At 46.5% G+C, this 20,691-nt stretch overlaps 1 protein-coding gene across 2 annotated transcripts; it reads left to right on the top strand.

Moving 5' to 3' along the window:
• The first annotated feature begins 535 nt into the window (after positions 1-535).
• Positions 536-16,902, top strand: LOC135391062 (lysosomal protective protein-like). 2 transcript variants are annotated; one of them, XM_064621152.1, is made up of 11 exons: positions 536-642; positions 1,128-1,317; positions 2,042-2,204; positions 3,961-4,218; positions 4,471-4,562; positions 4,703-4,805; positions 5,648-5,791; positions 13,248-13,381; positions 14,229-14,391; positions 14,799-14,891; positions 16,674-16,902. In XM_064621152.1, the coding sequence occupies exons 2-11, from the start codon at positions 1,148-1,150 to the stop codon at positions 16,755-16,757; spliced, it is 1,404 nt and encodes a 467-aa protein (XP_064477222.1). In that variant the 5' UTR covers positions 536-642; positions 1,128-1,147; the 3' UTR covers positions 16,758-16,902. The 2 variants fall into 2 exon arrangements, with proteins under 2 accessions (XP_064477222.1, XP_064477223.1); XM_064621153.1 differs by having other exon boundaries at positions 552-642; positions 1,139-1,317.
• The last annotated feature ends 3,789 nt before the right edge of the window (positions 16,903-20,691 follow it).

The following is a 20,691-nucleotide window of genomic DNA, read 5'->3' as shown; positions in this document are numbered from 1 at the left end:
CGAAAACCTCATTACTTTCTGCTGTCACGCGAACGTTCTACGTCATGTATTTTCGTGCCTTTCTAACCATGGGGAATATCCGGCAGCTCAGCCACAAGATGGCATTCTACAGAGGACGCAAACCTGCATGACACCATCGCGAGTAGACACTTGACCCACGTCCGTCATAGGGCAAAATTTGCACAACATTTTGTGAAACCGTTTAATATGAGGAGCTAAAATGCGCAATCTCCGCCCTCAAGAGAATAGCAGGACATAAAATAATAGTAGAAGAATAGCAGGACATAAAAGAATGTTTGGAGTACAGAAGGGCAATAATGGAAACTAATATTGCGGCGAAAGGAAGCGTGTTCTGCGAAAGAAGAAAACATGAGCTCCCGGATCACTTTTGTGCCCCGTCGTTGCTTTATGATATCCAGTCCTAACGTTTACGTGCGCATCCTTTACTTTGCACCCGGTAGTACCCATATCGTCTTACACTGTCTGCAACGGGTTATAGTCGACCTTACGAATGCTTTATCAAGCAAGATTACTGCACACAGAGCTTTATCATAACGGTATCTCGTGTAATAAGGTTGCCTCGAGGAATACCCCCAAGAAGACTTGCGGAGTCGGAAACGCTTAGACACTGGACAACGGCAGGTGAGGGTGTCCTTTCTCTGTCTAGCGAATGATTGTATTTGGCAGCCTCTGAACGAAAACCTGTGCTGTTTTCAGCGTTCGTACTTAGAAACCAGAGACACGATAGTTTGTCGGTAACGCCGTGTGCGCTCCTGCGATGGTGGTCGTTTATGGACATGACATTTGGAACGTTGAACGTTGTCGAAATGCATATGAAACGTCATATCAAGACAACTGAGTTTCGATTTGCAACTATAATAGTCGCCGTTTCAGGGAAGATGTATTTACATGTTAACAGAAGGCTGTCTATTGTTAGACGGAAATGCTCGTGGTAATGATGTCTGCACTTCACCAGAGGAATTGTAGACTCTGAACAGAAGCTTGTCAATGAAATTAAGTGCTCCTAACCGTTTGAACTCTAGTTTGATTACCTCCTTCGTATACGAATTTGTACAGGCTTTGAAATGACAAGGTGATACTTTACCGTCTAATCTGTCGACGGATAGTTTTCTTCCAGGAACACATCATGAAGGTCCACCTCGTCGCGATTGTAGCATCGCTATTATTTTATGACTGCTCATGTAAGAGCATAAAAGATGACGAAGTTACCCATCTACCCGGATTGGAGGAGCAACCACCATTCAGACATTATTCCGGATATCTGAAGGCAGGATCCACACGCAAGCTACATTATTGGTGAGACCAATCAGAGTATACGGCGAAGGCGGGATAGCTGCGTATGTGTCAGTTTCATTTTATTATATTTTAGTTCAGTTTTTATAGTTTCAAGTCCTGATGAGATTGCATTGTCTCGTTAAAAAATTCCCCAGTAACGAGACTGTGCACTTAGGAATCGAACACAGTCTATCTTTAAAGTCACGTGAAAACCGTAAAACCGTAAAATGTTTGTCGGTTCTTCTATTTGTAGACTACACGTGCACATACACCGGACGATCAATAGACCTGACCTCTCCCTGTTTGTAAACGAATGACGTGACAGTGTTCGACAGCGCCACCAATTTGGTAGACTTGAACTACACTCGAAGCTAGAGGCGAACAAGGTCGCGCCCGTAAGCTACGGTCTTGAGGGGATTACGATGATCGCTGAAATGAACGCGACCTTCGGTCCTACTTTTCTTTCAATAGGAGGCAAGGAACAAGTGCCCATTCGTGAAACCCAGCCCTCCTCTTCCGATTTGTTTCGGTTTCAGTTTGCCTACCAACGTCATGATGACGTTTCTCGGGTAGAGGTCTATAATATAACTGATATCGAGTTTAAGGAAGTGAACCTGCTCGTGTAAGAAGCGCTCAGCCCAGGGACATCCCCATCGCTACACCAGAAAGTATCGGATCAGCGTGGCTGAATGACCTTTAACAGGTGTGTTATGGCCTTCAAATTCTGTACGTAATCGTTCCGCAGGTTTGTTGAAAGTCAACGCAATCCAGAAGCCGATCCTGTCGTGCTATGGCTGAACGGAGGACCAGGGTGCAGTTCCTTGGGCGGTATGCTCACTGAACTGGGACCATTCCGAATCGACAAAATGCGGCCTCTGCTGCACCTTAACCCCTTCAGCTGGAATAAGGTATCACACTGTAAACGCTAGTGTCTGATTTGAACTGTTACTTCAAGACTACAGGATGGTGACCTATTTCTTTATGCGCATATCGTCAAGCGGAAATCAGGAGCGAAAGAGGCAGGGTAGTCTGAAAAGGCCAGAAGCTTATTTTAATATGTCCCGCGCTAGAACGAGCTGTCGAAAAGCTATGCAGATGACGATGATGACGACAGCGATGATCCACCTCATACTGCTCCCCTGTGAGGTCCGGAGCCATCCTAGTAGACACTGGAGCGTGGGTAGTATAGGTAGCGCGAGTGGTATAGGTACTTAAGCCGGGAGACATGGACAGTCTCGGTGGAGCGCTGGCGGTGGTCTGGTGAAGGATGGAGAAGGGGTGACCTGGTAACTAACAGCGGAGAGCTTGGAAATGATACGGTAGGGGCCAAAATAAAGACACACATATAAGCTTAGGTGACAAACCAGAAGTACACGTTGGAACTCACAGCCAAACGAGAAAGTTTGGGTGGTAGATGAGTGAACTGTGGGACTTGTCATAGCGGGACTTAGAAGCAGCTCGGACGTCGAAAGTGGGAAGGCGAGCAAGAAGGCGCACTCTTCAGCGCGTTAGGCGCGTGAGGTGGCGGCTGTGAAAGTTCAGTTGTCTGCAGGATCGGGAGGATATGGAAAAGTGGAGTCAAGTGTAGTGAATGGACGTCGACCGTATAAAAGTTAGAAAGGGCTGAACCTAGTAGGTGATTGTATGGTCGTATTGCATAGGCGAAGGCCACGAAGGGTAAAACAGCGTCCCAATTTTTGTGATCCGCCGAAAGGTACATGGTCAGCATGTCAGCCAACGTGTGATTGAAAGGTTCGACGAGGCAGTTTGTCTAAGGCTGGTAAGATGATGTCGGGTGGTGCAATTTGGAGCATGCGGTCAAAGCGTCTTAGAGGACACACACAAAAAATGGACGGCAGCGGTCACTGAGAAGGAATCGTGGCGCACCGTGACGTACTAGGATGTAGCGGATAAAGAAGTCTTCTATTTCATGAGACGTTCCACTGGGTAGCGCTGCGGCCTCCACGTATTGAGTGAGGTGGCCTAAAACTATCACAACCCATCGGTTTCGCATCGGTTAGGAGAGACAGAGGCAGGGAAGCCAGAAGCTTCCTGCGCGAGAGCGAGCTGCGAAGATGCTATGCAGTTGACGACGACCGCGATGATGCAGTCTCACAATATGAATTTATTTATACTTTAAAAACCCGCTGACAAGTAGTGCCTATGCAGAGCCGTTCCGATGGGGAGGGGGGGGGGAGCGATGGGGGCAACCGCCCTGGGCGCCTTCGTCAGACGGAGCGCCGGACAGCAGGGTCCGGGAGCTAGGTTGGACAATAAGACGAGAACCCAGGGAATTTTGAGCTCGGAACTGTCAATGAGCTTTTTGTGTGCGTGTGTTTTAACAGAACATCTAGTTGGGTGTGCGTGTGTGTGGGAGGGGGGGCACTTCACATAATCATTCCCCACGTGGTACTTCGCATCGGGACGGCCGTGTCGAGTTAAAAGCGTCGTATAATCTGCACCAACCAAATACGCGCATCTAATCGTCTTGCGCTGGCAGCGCCGAGACGGAATGTACACAAAGTAACATGACCTTAAAATTAATTTGCTTATGGTATGTGACCAGGAGGGCGGTTACAAAAATGGCAGGTGTAGGCCATCTCTGTGAGCCTGTGTTCCGAGCTTCTAAATTATTGGTTCCCTCTTGACCGTTGCCACCAACAGGTGGCCAACGTGCTGTTCGTGGAGTCGCCGGCTGGAGTCGGATTCTCGTACGACCCATCAAAGCCGATTGACTATGGCTACCAAACAAGCGATGATCAGACAGCAGATGACAATTACCTGTCCATCCTGGACTTCTTCCGCAAGTTCCCGAACTTCCTGGAAAACGAATTGTACGTCACGGGTCAAAGCTACGCCGGCGTCTACGTACCAATGCTTGTGCAACGCATACTTGATGGTGATAATGACATCAAGTTAAAGGCAAGTCCTCTAAACGTTATATTGAAAAGGCTGTCTCAGTTAGTCCTTACTCCGATGAAAGTTTTGACGCCTATAAGTGTGGAGGACACTGTGTGGCCACTCGCACACTTTTCAGCTCGTTTTTTAGCAGGCGTTTCAGCAAACCCACATGTCATTTCACTGCCCCTTTAAAGGCTCTGATGTGGGCGGCCTCACATCTTCGGAGCAGTTCCGTTTTTCTATTCCTTCAATCCAATCCAATCCAATCTTCAGGGATACGCCATTGGAAATGGATACCTTGACGCGGGCAAGCTCGCGCTTTCTGAACTCTACTTTGGCTACTATCATGGACTTTGGAGTTCACGGTAAGCAGTGTTACGTTGCGCGAAGACGGTCTCCGTCACGGGCTACGTGGTTGCGAAACCATACTGTCATTGTCGAGCTGTGGTGAGGTTCACACTGCTAATCACCCATTTTCCGCAATGCTACTATTTCTTGATTTCAGTCTGTGGAGGAGCATGATACAGCACTGTTGCAAGGAAGACGCCTTCACAGAAGAGTGCAATTTCTACAACAGCATCAACAGCAGCACGTCATGCTTGATAGATGTGAGTTGAAAAAAAAGAAAAGGGCGTGTTTTACACAATGGCGTACCAATTTATTTAATTTCCTCTGGCATCATGAACAACTTGCGCGAAGTTTCATAAGGCTCGCGTGTTGCTTTGAGTGACACATTCCCCCATTCACAGTCAGTAGTTGTATTTTTTGTTACCGTTCTTGTTTCAGTTGAAGTTGAGCGAACAATGATAGGTTTCAGAGAATTTTGAAGAATGCAGTATACACGAAGTCTGTAAATGTGCATGCGTGATCAGTTGAACACAGTGTGGTCATAGTGATCACTGTGGCGCCGTTCATGATCAGCATCTCGCGACGCAAAAACGCGAACGATCGCTAGTACAGAGCAACCCGTGTGTGAACCTGAGAGTGAGTTCGTGTAGTAAGTAGTAGAGAGTGAGTGTGTATTTGCACGCCGTTCGAATTCGCGATTGTTTTTATTGTAATGCCTTGTTCGTCAGAACACGTCATGGTCCAGATATCGTCCTGGTTTCATGGTCAAGATATTCGACATTCGTTATATTCGGTATGTGGGAAATTCGACGTATTCAACATTTGTTGAATTCGGTGTACCGAAAATAATTCGATATCTTCCACGCGGCTTATATTTGCTGCATTCGGTATATGAGGAGTTCGCCATGTTCGATATCCGTTAGATTTGTTATCTTTGCAAACGTTGGTTCCCATTTTTGACTGAACATGTGAATGCCCTGGAATTCAGTTTATTTATTTGAATCGTAGCAGAGTAAGGAATTATTTGATTTACATTCGCTAGCCGTGTTTTGACCGATTCTGGTAAATATATTACTAATTGAATTTTGTTTCTTTAATCTAGGTTAATTTAGCGCGACGGAACATGATCGGACTGAACCCCTACAACATTTATGCGCCTTGTGAACACATCGTCTCGGATCCTAAAATAGCGTATGTACACGACGTCCGGAATCTGTACATGCGGTATGTCAGTCACCTAAACGAGGTACGTTGATTGACAATATCTCACATGAAAAGGGATCCCAAAACAACCTGTAACAGCACGTGTTTTACGCACTATTTCTAACAGTGTAGTCCCTAGTCACGTCTCGCTTATCCGGAGTTCAGATATCCGGAAAACTCGTTATCCGGACTACATTACCCGAAAGAACATGCTATCATTGGGTTTTGTCTCGTTTATCCGGAATTCGTTATCCGTATCCGGACAGCAAGTGTGGGGACCAATATTCCAGGACCTAGGTGTTTCTGATTCGCTTATCCGGAAAAGTGTCAGCGTCCTCTGTCCCTGGCATGTGCTGTGTTGTTCGCATTGTTGCGGAAAAGGTTCACATCTCACCGGGGCATTCTGTACTGTTTGACTCCCCTTTCTTCAGAGGTCATTTCCTTTTTGGCGTGTGCGGGTACACGGTAGAGATGATAAACGATAAGGGGAAGAGGTGCTCGTATCCACCGGGCGCAAGAAATCCACACGTGACCGTCAATGTCCAGGCCGTCCGAAAGCATCGCATGTCTTTTGGACTATGCCAAAGACATTTGCAAGAAAGACAAAAACATTTGCGCGGGACCAACTTTCTCAGAAATTACCCTTCTCTGGACACCAGGGCGACGCAGCAGGTGCCGTGGCTGTGACCAAAATTCTGTCACACGCGTGCCTACTAATTTCAAGCAGCTCACTTCGTACGAATTTTTGAAGTGACGAACTTTTCCTTGTTTCCTTTTCTGGAGCTATAAAGAGGTCTCCCAAATTTTTCGGATTTTACCGAAAGTTTGCTTGGTTCGGTTAACCGAAAATTCGCTATCCGGAGGTGTCCGGCACACCCGAAGTGTCCGAAAAATCGGGACATGACTGCATAGCCAAGGCCTCATCTGTATCGTTGTTTTTGTAGCAACATTAGTGAGTTTTAGTATAATGTACGCTGTCACCCTTGCGTACGTAAGGTAAAAGGGGTGGTTCTGCGCAATTCACAAACCCCTGTTTATGTCTTGCGCGTGCGCAGAATCACCAACGCTATCGCTTGCGCACGCATAGGCGATAGCGTACGATATACTAAAACTCACTACTACATACAGGCTACGTGCTTACGCATCACTCAATGGCGCGACGGCTACCATGGAAACAGATGTGCCTCGCACCTTTTGACTCAATTGCAGAAATTGTGGTGTGTGAACACCTCATCAGTATCTGGATTGAGGGTGGTTATCAGGGGTGGGGGAAGAGAGAGAGAGAGAAATCTTCGAGTCGACTTCATGTGAATGATGGCAGTTACCTACCAAATCTTTGAGACTGTCCACGGTGCAGTAAGGACGTTTCATAAGCAATCTAGTGGTATACATAGTACCGGAGGAGGCGAATATCCTAAGCAGTGGAAACAGCGTACACTCGGGGCGAGAGGTCGCTTCGAGGTGCAAGAATATAAAATGATTTTTAGCGATAAATCAGATATGTTAGTTCAGCGCTGGCGTTGACCCTTCTCTGTACCTTCCTTCAGGTTTGCGCTATACAAAGAACAGTCCTGCATGGAACGAACCGTCGAAGCAACAATGGCAGGGTAATTTGATTTAGGGGAACTGATGTCGCTGGTTACTCCTTATATCTCCGCAAACAACCACTTTCTCTTCGGTTCTTGCTTCTTCAGTCTGTTTCCCATTCGGATACGTGCTATGAACCCGGAGCAACGCAACAACTGTAATAAAGGAATACATGGAGGAGGATAACGACCTTTTGCTCGTTGCCTCGACCCTGTATAACCTAATCAAGTGACGTAAAAGCGAAGAAGCGCAACGGCGAGTGTTACTCGATATATATTTTGCTGATAAGAACAGATACTACACTTTGATCTATATTTTTTGATATATATTTTTTGAAAAAGACGAAGACGAAGACGGCCGAAGAGGACGTGTTTTCTGCGCGTTCTTCACTCTAGGCCTAGCGATTTCTGTCAATTTTATCCTCAAGACGAAGTTTTTCCTATCTCCACTGCCCTGCCCTGCACCGTCCTTTTGTTCGCCAGGGGGAGGTCCCTCCAGCCCCATTGGGGCCTTTGACGGACGTCGGCCCGCCGGTGTCATGGACACAGCAAGAACAAGTGCCGTTGCAGCTGTTAGGCTTCCAGAACCTCCAGCGAAACGCCAGCGAGACGAAAATGATGATGACGTCTTTGAGCGTGGGTACGTCCCTCACGATGACGCGAACCCCGCCTCCGACGACACAGTGGTAAACCTGGAAATCGATAACGAAGACGACGACGACACGACTCCTTTCCAAGTGGTCACATACAAAAAGAACCGTCCTGCGGGCATTCCAGTTGTCTTCAAACCGAAGGACTCAAGTCAGACGTTTTGGGATGTTAACCCAAACACCATCGCAAAAGACATTCTAAAAGAAACGCAAGAGAAAATCCTCTCGCACAGGATCAATGGAGAAGGTTGTTTGGTCATCAACGTCGCATCGGAGGGGTCCGCAACTAGCCTGCTGAAAATTGAGGTGGTTGCCGGCCTCGCAGTTGAGGTATTTGTGCCATCGTCGTATCTTCGGACAATGGGAAGGATAAGGAAGGTCCCTAAGAGATATTCCGAGCTTCAGTTGAAAGATTACCTGAGCGCATATAACATCCAAGCTGTGAAACGTGAATTCGCTTTCATCCGAGACGATGACGGGACGTGCACCTCTGTTGAGAAGGACAGCGTCATCCTCACATTTCAGTCAGGGCAAGCACTGCCGTCGGAGGTTCGACTAGGTTTCACTAGCTACCCTGTAGAAGAATATGTGTCACCTCCTACTCGGTGTTTTCGCTGCCAACGATTCGGGCATATTGCTCGGCATTGCCGATACGATGAACGATGCAAAGTGTGCGCGGGCCCCCATGACTACAAGGTGTGCACCGCACGGAGGGAGCCAAAGTGCGCTAACTGTAGCCTCCCACATGCAGCGACGTACGGAGCGTGCAGGGTGGTTAGAGCGGCAGTCGCAGCTCAAGTTCGTCGGGTGACAAATGGTCAGCCTACTACAAGCAAGATGGCACCACCTAACCCCGACTACGTAAGAGCTACTTTACAAGAGTATCCCCGTCTCACCAGCCAGACAAAGCAAAAGGCAAAACCCAAAGCTGGGAAGAATAAGGGCATAGGAACGTATGCTGTCGTCGCAGCTGGAAAACCTCACGTTCAAGGAGAGACCCATGGCCCCCTTGAGAAGTCGGCGGGATGTCATAGCACAACCCCGGAGCCCCGACGACTTCGTGTGAAAGCGAATTCGTGCAGGACCACGGTGGAGTCCTTAGATATGATTGTACCAATGTTATTCGTCGTTTTGCGTGTCATTCTGCGAGATCACCCTGCGTCACAGAACCTCCCCGAGGTACAAGCGTTGCTAGCCATGGAGGCTATCTTACTAGAAAAAAACCATGAAAGAAGCACTGACTCACATCATGGCAACGGCTCTTAAGTCGGCCATCATCTTCCAGTGGAATTGCAACAGCCTTAAGCCGAAAATGGGAGATTTTCGCAACTTTATTTTTCGCCATAGTTTTCCAATATTGGCATTGAGCGAACCGAGAGTGGACAGTAGCTTTGGTCTCTCAGGGTACGAGGTGTACAGTTCTCAGAGGACAGGTAACCACAGTCGAGCAATGTTGTGCGTGAGAAAAGACATACCGTGTGCCTTCCTACGATGCTCGACAGATGAAAATTTTGAATATGTAACGTGCCGGGTGCAGCTCAAGAGTACGCGTATCACAGTGACTAGTATGTATGTGGCCCCAAATGTAAGGATCAACGTGGATCAGTTTCGCGACTTTCTCCGAGGAGTTCCTTCACCGGTCATCATCTGTGGAGACATGAATGCCCACAGTGTTGTTTGGGGTAGCCGGCACACCGATACTCGGGGACACGTGCTTGAGTGTGTGATGGATGAATTTAACTTGACTGTCCTCAATGACGGTTCGCCGACATTCTTTCGAGGCCACTCCTGCCACAGTTCCATAGATGTCACCTTGTGCTCTTGTGACATAGCTCACCACATGGAATGGACTACCCATACAGATTCGTTGGACAGCGACCACATGCCTGTACTTGTTATACACCGTCTGTTCACACCTACGAAAGGACAGAGGCAAGTTCGGGTAACAGACTGGAGGCTATACAAGCTTCAGTCCCCTCGCCACATGACCTCAGTAACTACAGGGGAAGAATTCTCAGCTGCGGTGAAGGCCACAGCTGAGGCTGCAACCAAGGTTGTCACAGTTCCCGACACGTATCGTCAGGTGGACGCGGAATATGAGAGACTGCGGGCGATACGGCGCAGGGCTGAAAGGAGGTTCCGTAGGTCTGGAAGCCGTGCCGACTATCGCGAAGCATGCCGCTTACAGAGGGTCATCCGCCGTCATCTTCAAAGGTTGTCGCAGCAACAATGGAGAACCTTTTGCTCTACTTTGACTCCTTTCACACCTACAACGAGAGTATGGCAGATCATTAGAACGCTTGGGACGCCGACTACCCAGACATACCCGTTTAGAGCATTGGCTATCTATCGAAATACGGACGAGAAGACGGTGGCTAATGAATTCTGCATGTCACTTGCTAAACCGTCAGTGGCATCTGCAACTAGCGTGCATCAAACATCTGTGAAAGAGGACACCACGTGCTTTACTCGCAATGCGCAGTGCGAAGCACTTGACTTCGACTTCAGCCTTGCGGAACTCCAGGCTGCATTGAAATCAAGGGCTCGCCAGTCATCGCCAGGTCCTGATGGTGTTACATATAGACATGTGGTTAACTTGGACCCAACTGCTCAGACGACCTTACTGCATATCATGAACGCCAGTTGGGCTGAAGGCAAACTACCAGCGTCATGGAAAGTCTCTAGAGTGGTTCCTCTACTCAAACCCGGAAAGTCCCCTCGTGACGTCAATTCGTTTCGTCCCATCAGTCTCTCCAGCTGTGTGTGCAAGATCATGGAAAAAATGGTCCTGAGTCGGTTGGAGTGGCTCCTAGAAGCGCATTGCGTTTTCCCTGACTCCATGTCCGGGTTTCGTAAAGGCAGATGTACAATGGATAATGTGCTGGACTTGGTCACGTATGTAGAACATGAGCGCGCTCAAGGCCGGACAACTGCAGCAGTTTTTCTGGATATTAAAAGAGCATACGATACGGTCAGCCACAGTCACGTGCTCCACGACCTCTTCACTCAAGGCATCCAAGGGCGTGCTTTACGGTGGATTGCTGACTACATCCAGGGCAGGTCTGTTTACATGAGGACGGAGAACGGTGCAAGCGATAATCATGCTCTCACATGTGGAGTCCCACAGGGGGGCGTACTGAGTCCTCTACTGTTTAATGTGGTCTTATCATCTCTGCCACAGCTGCTGCCAAAGAATGTACATATTACCATCTACGCTGACGATATATGTTTGTGGGGCTCCGGAGTGCAGATGCCTGCGCTACAAAAACGTCTTCAAAATGCGCTAGACGTAACTGAAGGCTTCTTAATGCAGAGAGGAATGGACATCTCAGCAGAGAAGACGGTCTTCCTTCCATTCACCCGAAAGAAATTGAAGCATTTTCAGTTGCATCTAAATGGGCAACGAGTAACAAGAGTATCTCACCATCGCTTTCTGGGAGTAATCATTGACGCACAACTCTCATGGGCTGCTCATGTCAAATATATAAAAGGAAGAGCCGATGCGAGAAGCAACGTGTTGCGTCATACCGCAGGTTCTCACTGGGGACTGTCGACCAGATCCCTATTGGCCATACACAGAGCTCTCATTCGGCAGATGATTGCATTCCACCTTCCGGTGTTACATGGTATATCTGACACCTCAGAGCGAACACTGCAGAGTGCACTAGCCAAGGGCCTGAAGATATGTCTTGGAGTACCGTGCGCCACTTCTAATATTCTAACCACAATAGAATCCCGAGAACTTTCGCTCGCTGTGCTGCGGACACAGGAATCAGTGCGTCATTATGCGCGGCTAAGCACGTCACACTACAAACACCCGCTTGCACGACAATTAGTCCACCGAAAATCGAATTTTTCAAATGCGATCGCTCAACACCACCGAACAATTCCTAAGGCACAAAGACAGGAAACGGCGCTGCATCCTCCATGGACATTTATACCCCCGGTAGTTTGCACGTCCGTACCAGGTTTGCAGAAAAAAGCACATCACCCAACCTTGGCGATCCGACAGTACTGCCTTGCCACAATGGACAATCACAAGAACAGGACGGCGATTTTTACTGACGGCTCGACGACGACCTCAGGATCTGCATCTGCATTTGTGGTACCAGAGCATAGTAGGGAAGGGATCGCGAGACTATCGCATCGCACGTCGTCGACCATGGCTGAGTTAGTTGCGATTAAAATGGCAATAGATTATATAGGCACAAGGGAGATACCGGCTCAGTGGGTTATCTACTGTGACTCCAAGGCTGGACTTGAAGCTATACAATCGTTCTTGACTGGCGGACGTATTAATCCAGTTGTTCACGACATACTGAAAGAATATGCAAGATCGTACATCACCGGTCATGACGTCCTCATCCAGTGGATACCTAGCCACATTGGCATACCGGGTAATGAGGCCGCAGACAAATTAGCGGACGTAGCACATCTTTCGTCAACAAACTATGTGGTGCCATTTTTCAAGGCAGACGTGAAATCGCTACTTCAGTCCATTTCAAGAGCAGGTATGGAGGAACAGTGGCAGGAAGCTGATCGCCGATCATCTCTCCTCTTCAAGATCGACCCGGAAGGGAAATACAGGTTCCCATCCGGTACACGGAGGCCCATTGAGACGCTGCTGCATCGTTTTCGGTTGAATGTCCCGTACGGTCAACAGTTCCTCCACAAGATTGGGCGAGCAGACTCTGCAGACTGTTCAGTGTGTGCGACAGTGGAGGACACTGAGCACATTCTCCTGCATTGTACAAAGTATGCTCCACAAAGGGCTAGGTTGAGGTATATCCTCGACCGCCTGGACAACAGGCGTTTCGACGTGGTGAAAGTGCTCGGACTGTGGGACCCAAGAAAGCGAGACACTGCCTTTGCGGCACTTGAGAACTTCCTTGTGAGCTGCGGCATGGAACTCATATTTTAGGATTTTGTGCGAGTGCCTCCATCAGTGTGTATCTTTGTAGTGTGTATCTTTGCATTAGGGTGTATCTGTTTCTCTGCATGTTCTAGTGATATTTATTCACTTGCATTAGGGTATATCTGTTTCTCTGCATGTTCTAGTGATATTTATTCACTTGCACCTAGTGTACTAACACACTAATTGTTGGGGATGGGGAATGGACTTTGTTTGTTTTTGGTTGTTTGTAGGTTGTTGTTTTGTTTTGGGAGTAGCAGAACTAGTCAGGAGACAAGTTCAATTTCTCCCTGGTTTTCTTCTAAATAAATCAAATCAAAAATCAAAGATATATATTTTGCTATCATTCAGGGACTGAAACTCGAAGACCGCACTGCGCCGGCTTGTATCAGCGACGGACCTCTCACTGAATACCTCAACAGGGAGGATGTGAAAGCGGCCCTTCATGTTGAGGACTCGCCTCTCAGATGGGTCTTTTGCAGCAGGTGACTTCACTATTCATTAATTGGTCTGCTGCCCTGGACCGCTGCCTACCGTTTTCACAATGTAATGCTATATTCCTCTTACGACAAGTTGCCATTTGACAGTATGATATTGTGAGAATGACTCCTACGCTAACTAATATGGTAACTACAGGGTTAGTCTAGCAAACGTTTCATGCTTCGACTGCATTGTCAAACTATAGAAGACTGTGTTTAGCCAACCCCAAACTTCGCAGACTGGTAGCCATTCGACTGAAGTTTAGTTGGAACTTTTTTGTGAGCGTTCTGGTCCTGTAGAAGGAACGTTAGAAATCAAGCACAATCTCACTCATTGCATTTTCTATGGCCTATTTCACTCTAAAGCCGCCTTTTTCTACTGTGTGCGCTTCATTTTGATTTCACTGGACACAGGGGGCGCCAACAGACACAAGAAGAGGATTAGTGCATAACGTCAAAATTTGGTATGTGGCATCGTTGTTGGCAGCGCCGCCTGCGTGAGGTGATCCGAACGTGAAACAGACACGAGAAAAAAATGGCGTTGGCGAGATAGGCCATTGAAAATGCATGGGTGCGAGTTTTTGCTTGATTTTTAATTTTCTTTCTACATGACCGTAGTGCTTACAAAAAATTCCAATAAAACTTGAGACAAATGGCTATCAGTCTTCAATGTTTGGGGTAGGCTAAACCACGCCTTCTATTTTTACGATCCAGTTGAAACGTGTACTATTTGCTATCTATCCCTCTAGTTACACTATGGCGGTCTAGTTTACCATTCTAGTTTACCATAGTTACACAGCTCATTTCACCCTTTCACCACCGCCACCACCTTCGTCACTGTGGTCACTTTCAGTGACGTTTATTTCAACTACGCAAGACAATACAACACCATGAGCGAAGTCGTGAAGAGGCTTGTGGACACAGGACGGTTGAGGGCGCTGATCTACAATGGCGATTACGACTTGGTTTGTAGCTACCTTGGTGACCAGTGGTTTGTTGACTCGCTGGGGTACGAGGTAGGAAAAGTTACTATTATCGGTGTACCATGCCACAAGAGACACACAGTAGCTATAAAGTACGAATAGTTTAGATAACACTGATAAAAGTTCCTGCTGAATGAACGCCTAGTGAGGTACGATACCTAAACGACATTAGCTAAATATTTAGGAATGAGGGGTCCTTTTGTCATGGGTAATGATTTATTTGTGTTGCTGGTTTGAATAGATGAAGTACATGGGTACTCCTGAACTCGTAGTATTTCGATTCGAGGCCACGTTGCTACGTTCCCAGATTGACCTTCCAAAATTAGCAAAATTTTGAGGAGATTTATAATACGTTTGCTAACAGCTGAGCAGTCGCGCTATGTTTGAAAAAAAAAGAAAAAAAAGAGAAAAGAAACTTTAAGAAAGAAAGATTCTTTCAGGCTACGTCCGGTTATAACCCGTGGCTAGTAGACGGACAAGTGGCTGGATACTACAGAACCCACCAGGGGAACTTGACTTTTCTGACGGTTAAAGTGAGTTTTGATGTTTCTTGTTCAGTTCCTTGCTTGTTAACAGATTTTTTAAAAATAGAGAGATTCAAGAATTAAACTCACTTTTTCTTACACGTTCATTTACACTCTTAAAAAAAGCGTGTGTTTTAACTCCTTGTGGGGAGTACACCCTTGCCACTTATGTCACTCCCTTTCGAGTGTACAATTAGTCAGAAAAAGAATTATTAACTACTACCTATTAACCCCTTAATGAACAGTAATTGTACACTCCAAAGGGAGTTATATATGTGGCAAGGGTGTACTCCTGAAAAGGGAGTTACAACACACCCTTTTTCCTAAGAGAGTAGTCGATGAGGGACGTTAAAATACGAAGCACCAGATACGAGATAAACAAAAAAAGAAAGAACATACGTGATTCAGACATCAAAGAATCCTAAAGTCTCTATTAATAAATTATTAAAATTAATACGATTTATTTATTATTATTCATTAATAATTAATCGAAGGACCGACGCTTATCATCATGGCTGCTAACTCGGAGTATTGCGCAAGACTCCGAATTATTATGATTATTATTGTGTTATCTGCGTGCGCCTATATAATATATGTCACTACTTTGTAGCTACAAAAACACCAGGTAGACAACCAAGAAACGCATATTTTGAGGGCATTTCTAAGCGATACGCTGGGTCGGCAAATTATTTAGTCATCACAGTATAATGTAATTGCTAACAACAACAACAACAACAATTACATTGCGAATGATTATGCCATGGCGTGTTTTCCCCGCTCACCGGCGTTGCGGTACCTAGAAAATGTTAGGGCTCTAAAAGTTCGAAATAAATATCACACGATCACTGCGCTCTAAAGTGGTGTATAGCTCGTGGCACATTCTCCATTCACAAACACCACACTCCAAGAAAAAAGGATGTGAAAAGGTGGTAACTTCTCTAGTTACCACCTAGGTCAACATAGCGTCTGATAAAGGGTGTAAAAGGTGGTAAAAGCAATTATCATATATCCAAATTGCTACAAAAAAGCGTAGGCCCCCCTCGCTCAACGAATCGGAAGCGGTAACCCTATCATTCGTAGGTAGCAGGTAGAACTTTGCAACCTTTTAGGCACAACATATTACACAAATTCACAAATTCTACTACACCACAACCATCCGTCCAGGGTACATCACTATTGCCCACTACATCTCCTCTAGGATCGATCATGCCCATAAAATCGACCACATTCCATGTCGTACATCTCATTTCCAATTTTCTTTCTTCCCAAAAACCATCAGTGCTTGGAACGACCTTCCCCAGTCTATCGTAGCTAACTCCGACTTTTCAGTTTTTCGCAGCCAGCTAGCTGCCAGTTTTGGTGTCTGATTTCCCTATCATCGCATATGTTTTCATAACGTTTTCACATAAGTGTTTTTTTTTGTTTTTGTTTTTTTGCAAAGTGTTCACTTGCTTGTGTTCTGTATCATATACTTGCTGATGTAACCTGCCCCTCACACAACGCCCCCCGAGGGCACGTGAGGTATTGTCATAAATAAAATAAAAATAAAATATACGACGACTATTATAAAAAGACCCCTAAAAGGTGTAACTACTCCACCCTTTTTTCTGAGAGTGCAACCAAAGTTCGCTCTTGAGCAAACCTTGGTTGATGTTTGTCTTCTTCCCTCTGAGTTTAATCCAACAGAACACATTTGTGTCCGATATGCCACGTCCATTCGTGACTTGTATGTAATTCGGAAGTACGTAGTCAGTATCCGTCAAAACTTTCTCCTTGTGTTTCTTTTTGAAGGGTGCTGGTCATATGGTACCAGAGGACAAACCGCAAGAAGCCCTGCAGATGATCACACGCTTTCTGAAGAACGAGCCACTTTGAGCATACCAATGACCTGGTCTAGCCTGAACCTCTCCACACAAGAAAACCGACGGGAATGCAACCCATTACTTCAACAGCCGTATAACTTCAGCCTGCTTTGTACGGGCACCGTCCACCCTTACCTACGATCGTGTTCTCTGTGTGGTACGTGTAGCCATCATATACAATACCCCCTGTTGTACAGCTCAGGTCAACATTAATGATAACACTGGAAAAAATGTAGTCTCGTCCCCGAGCGCGATTACAAGTAACCCAATTGAACATAATTATTCTGTTAGCTTAACCCAAGGATTTTGTTCACTTAACATTTCCCAGTGCCCCAAGGGTGGCTGTTATCGCGCCGGGAAATGAGATCGAATTTTTTTCCCAGTGTTATTATTAAGGTTGACCGGAGCTGTACCACCTACACTCTTAGAAATGAACTTCACCGCATAGCACGCTCGTAGCCAACCATGATCTCGAGTGATATCGTCATCTGCCCTGAGGCGTACGCCTTTTCTGTGACAATTATGAACAGCATAAGTGTCACAAAAAAAAAAACAAAAAAAAACGGCATACTCCTCCCGTTTTATCTAAATCAGTGCAGATAACGATATCATTCTAGATGATGGTTGGCTAGGGGCGTGCTATGCGGTGAAGTTCATTTTTAAGAGTGTAGATATCAGATGATGAGTGGTCTCAGCAATGCAACGGAACGTTGCCCCCTTAACAACAACTTTATATGAATATTGGTGAGCGGGGAATTTCACCGCCAGGTGGGATGCGCCACCCGATTGCTGCGGTAGAATGGATTAATGAATCGCTTCGCAGTGAGGACCGATGTCCTGGTGGCCGAAAACTTTAGAGGTGATTTTAGGGAAGAGCGTTGTTGGGCTGGATTTGGCTATGGACCAAGCAATGCTGCCCCGAATCATTGCAACGAACGGAAAGTCCCGAAGTTTTCGTCTGTCAATAAAACAGGACTGGGATCCCACATGTTTATAGCCAAGGAGGGGAACCCGAGACAGGGAAGAAGAGACAACCAATTCTCAAATTCTTTTTTTGAGAATTTGTTGTGTCGTCTCTTCTTCTCTGTCTCGGGTTCCCCTCCTTGATCATGCACCAGCTTGTCAGCGCTTTGTCTCTTCTATGTTTATAGCAGTCCTAACACGCCTTCGCTGAGCTAAACACGCAGCGCACCTGGCGCAGCTCTTTGGCTGCTTCACAAGTGTCCGGTTGTACTGCCTTCAGTTTTCTTCGTTCCCCAATCTTTTTTTTTTTCGTTTTGTGGTATTAAGTGGAAGTTAGCCTAGGCGAGCGGGCTCGCTTCTTCTGAATCCTATTGCTCAGTATACGGCTATATACTTACGGCATGTCAGCCTCCGTACTGTTTTTGTCGGCTTTGTGAAACGAATAAATCAAATAAGTTAAAGTATTTATGCTCAGTATTTAATGTATGTCTTACATTTATGAAGCGCACTTAAAAGGAGTGTCAAGACGGGCTAATTGGTGAGAGTCCTAATAGAGAGAGCTAATAGAGAGAGAAGAAGCAAGCATCGTGTCTGCTTCCGTTTTGCTTGTTTCCTCTATACCATGGACTCTGGCCAACATGTCTGTCTTGACACACCTTAGTAAGTTCATATCTTGTTCCCTGGACCCTTCGTTGTGTTCATCCCGCCTTCTTCGTCCTGCACTCTAAGAAAAAAAAAGAGTAGAATTTCCTACCCAAGCTGGTGGTGGTGATGGCGAGAGGGCTTGCCGTTGTCGGTCTCACAGAGGTGGGCAACGTCACGACTGACGCCCTGGGGGAATGTGCGTCCTGGGCCAACTTCTAATGGAACTGTGCCTACATATGCCTGAAAGCGTCTGAGGAAAACCCAGGAAAAACCCCAGACAGCACAGCCGGCACCGGGATTCGAACCCAGGTACCTCCCAGTCTCGACGCGACGTGACAAGCACGCTAACCACTGAGCCACGCGAGCTGGTCTACCAAAGCTATAGGTAGACCGCCAGTAGACCCCCAGGGCGCGCTTGGATTGGCCCGAAATGGTAGAAGTAGTACCCAAGCTGGTAGACCGGTTCTGGAATAGCAAGCCGACGTCTCGTTTGGCTGACCTTTCCCCTGTTTTTTTTCCTTTTCGTTTAATAAATATATCCCCCCTCCCCCCCCCCCCCTGGTAGACTGACAGTACTTCTACCATTTCGAGCCAATCCACGCGCGCCCTCTCCTCCTCGGGTATAAGCACTGGCGTCCCTTTCACTTTCTCCTCTCTCTCCCGTTTCCTCTAGGAAAAAGAAAAAAAAAGAAAAGAAAAAGGAGGTAAATTTACTACCCAAGCTGGTAGAACGACAGTTCCTACTCTGTAGTTTGTTTCTACTCTGCAGTTATACCCAAAAGGTAAAATTGGTTTCAGTAGAAATGCGTGTGTTTGTGTGTGTGGGGGGGGGGGGGGGGGAGGGGGGTGATATGTTTATTATATAAAAAAATAGGAGGGAAAGGCTAGCCTGCGCTACAGTGGCTTGCTATTCTCAGGAAAGAAAGCAAAAAAAGTGAAAGAAAGACAGACAAAAAGAAAAACAAACAAACAAAAAAGGTAAACAAACACGAAATTGATCATAGTTCACCCAGAAGGCCACAGACCCGCAGGAACTGAACAAGTGCCTTTGTCACCTGACTATGTTGTGTGTGTGTGGGGGGGGGGGATATGTTTATTAAGAAAAAAAGAAAGGAAAGGTTAGCCAGGCAAAGAGCCGGCTTGCTATTTCGAAGAAAAAGCAAAAAGGTGGGAAGGGGAAAACGAAAAAGAAAAGGAAGGAGAAAGAAAAAACAAAAAAGGGAATCAAAAAGAAAAAGGAAGGAAAAAAAAAGGAAAGAATGGGAATCGAAACAAAGGAAGGAAAGAAAAAAGAAAAACAGGGGAATCCAAAAAAAGGTAGGAAAGGAAAACAATAAGCAACAAAAAGAAAGGAAAAGGAAAGAGAGAGAGATAGAAAAAAAAAGAAACGAAACGAACGGAAAAGGAAAGAAAGAAAGAATAAGAGAATAAACGCTAGCACAACGTTACATGCGTTGTGTGGGGCCTAGCAGCGTAGCCAGGGAAAAGAAATGCATCAGAAATGTGGTTGCAAAACAGCTGTACCAAAGTTGGTAGAAAATTCTATCTTTTTTGTCTTAGAGTATCGAAATACGAAGTATCGAAATAAATCTTGACGAGCATTCCTCTTGACGAGTACGCATGACTCATCCAAATAATCCGAAGAATCCACATCCAATCCATGCCACATCCAAGTCCGGGTGTCGCAGCTCAAATTCACACTTCCATGATCTTGGGCGACCTTTGGAGTGGTAGAACTTGAAGTCGTCTTGGAGTTGGTGAGGTACAACACATCGATCAGTGTATAACTCGTGACAGAGCCACGTGAACAAACTTCTGGATGTGTGCCTTGCATCAAGTCGAAGACGATCTCGCTGAACATGCGATTTTTGTGTGAAATAGCATTAAACTAAACAAGAAGTTGATATCGCGCCGCTGACCAGCCCGACATCTACGTCCACCTTGCAGTTCAGAATGAACAGTTCGTCGTCCTATAACTGCAGAACGGAGCATAGCTCGCCGCATTCGACGACGCTCACCTTATGTAGAGGCGTGTCTTCGCGTTCACCAATTCTCGATCGTTACAATGACCCTTGAATGTGTCAACGAATTCGCTCGTGTACGAGGCTCGAATCGCCGCGACGTTGTGTGTGTGTCTACGTCACGACTGCGATGAAAGAGGCACACGGCTCCTAGCACGTGCCAGCTGCGCCAGGCGCTCTCGGAGAGCACTCTTGCACTCTCCCGGTGTCTCGACTTGTCTCTTTTCAATTCCAGAGGCCTCAACTTGCGCGCTACACCGTAAGCAAAACTTCCGTAATTTTACTGCACAAGTGACTGCGTACTCTGTTGCTGGCGTA

The sequence above is a fragment of the Ornithodoros turicata genome, chromosome 4 (genome assembly GCF_037126465.1).
Source record: "Ornithodoros turicata isolate Travis chromosome 4, ASM3712646v1, whole genome shotgun sequence".
NCBI classification, from domain to species: Eukaryota; Metazoa; Arthropoda; class Arachnida; order Ixodida; family Argasidae; genus Ornithodoros; species Ornithodoros turicata.
This window is presented reverse-complemented; position numbering and strand designations above follow the sequence as displayed.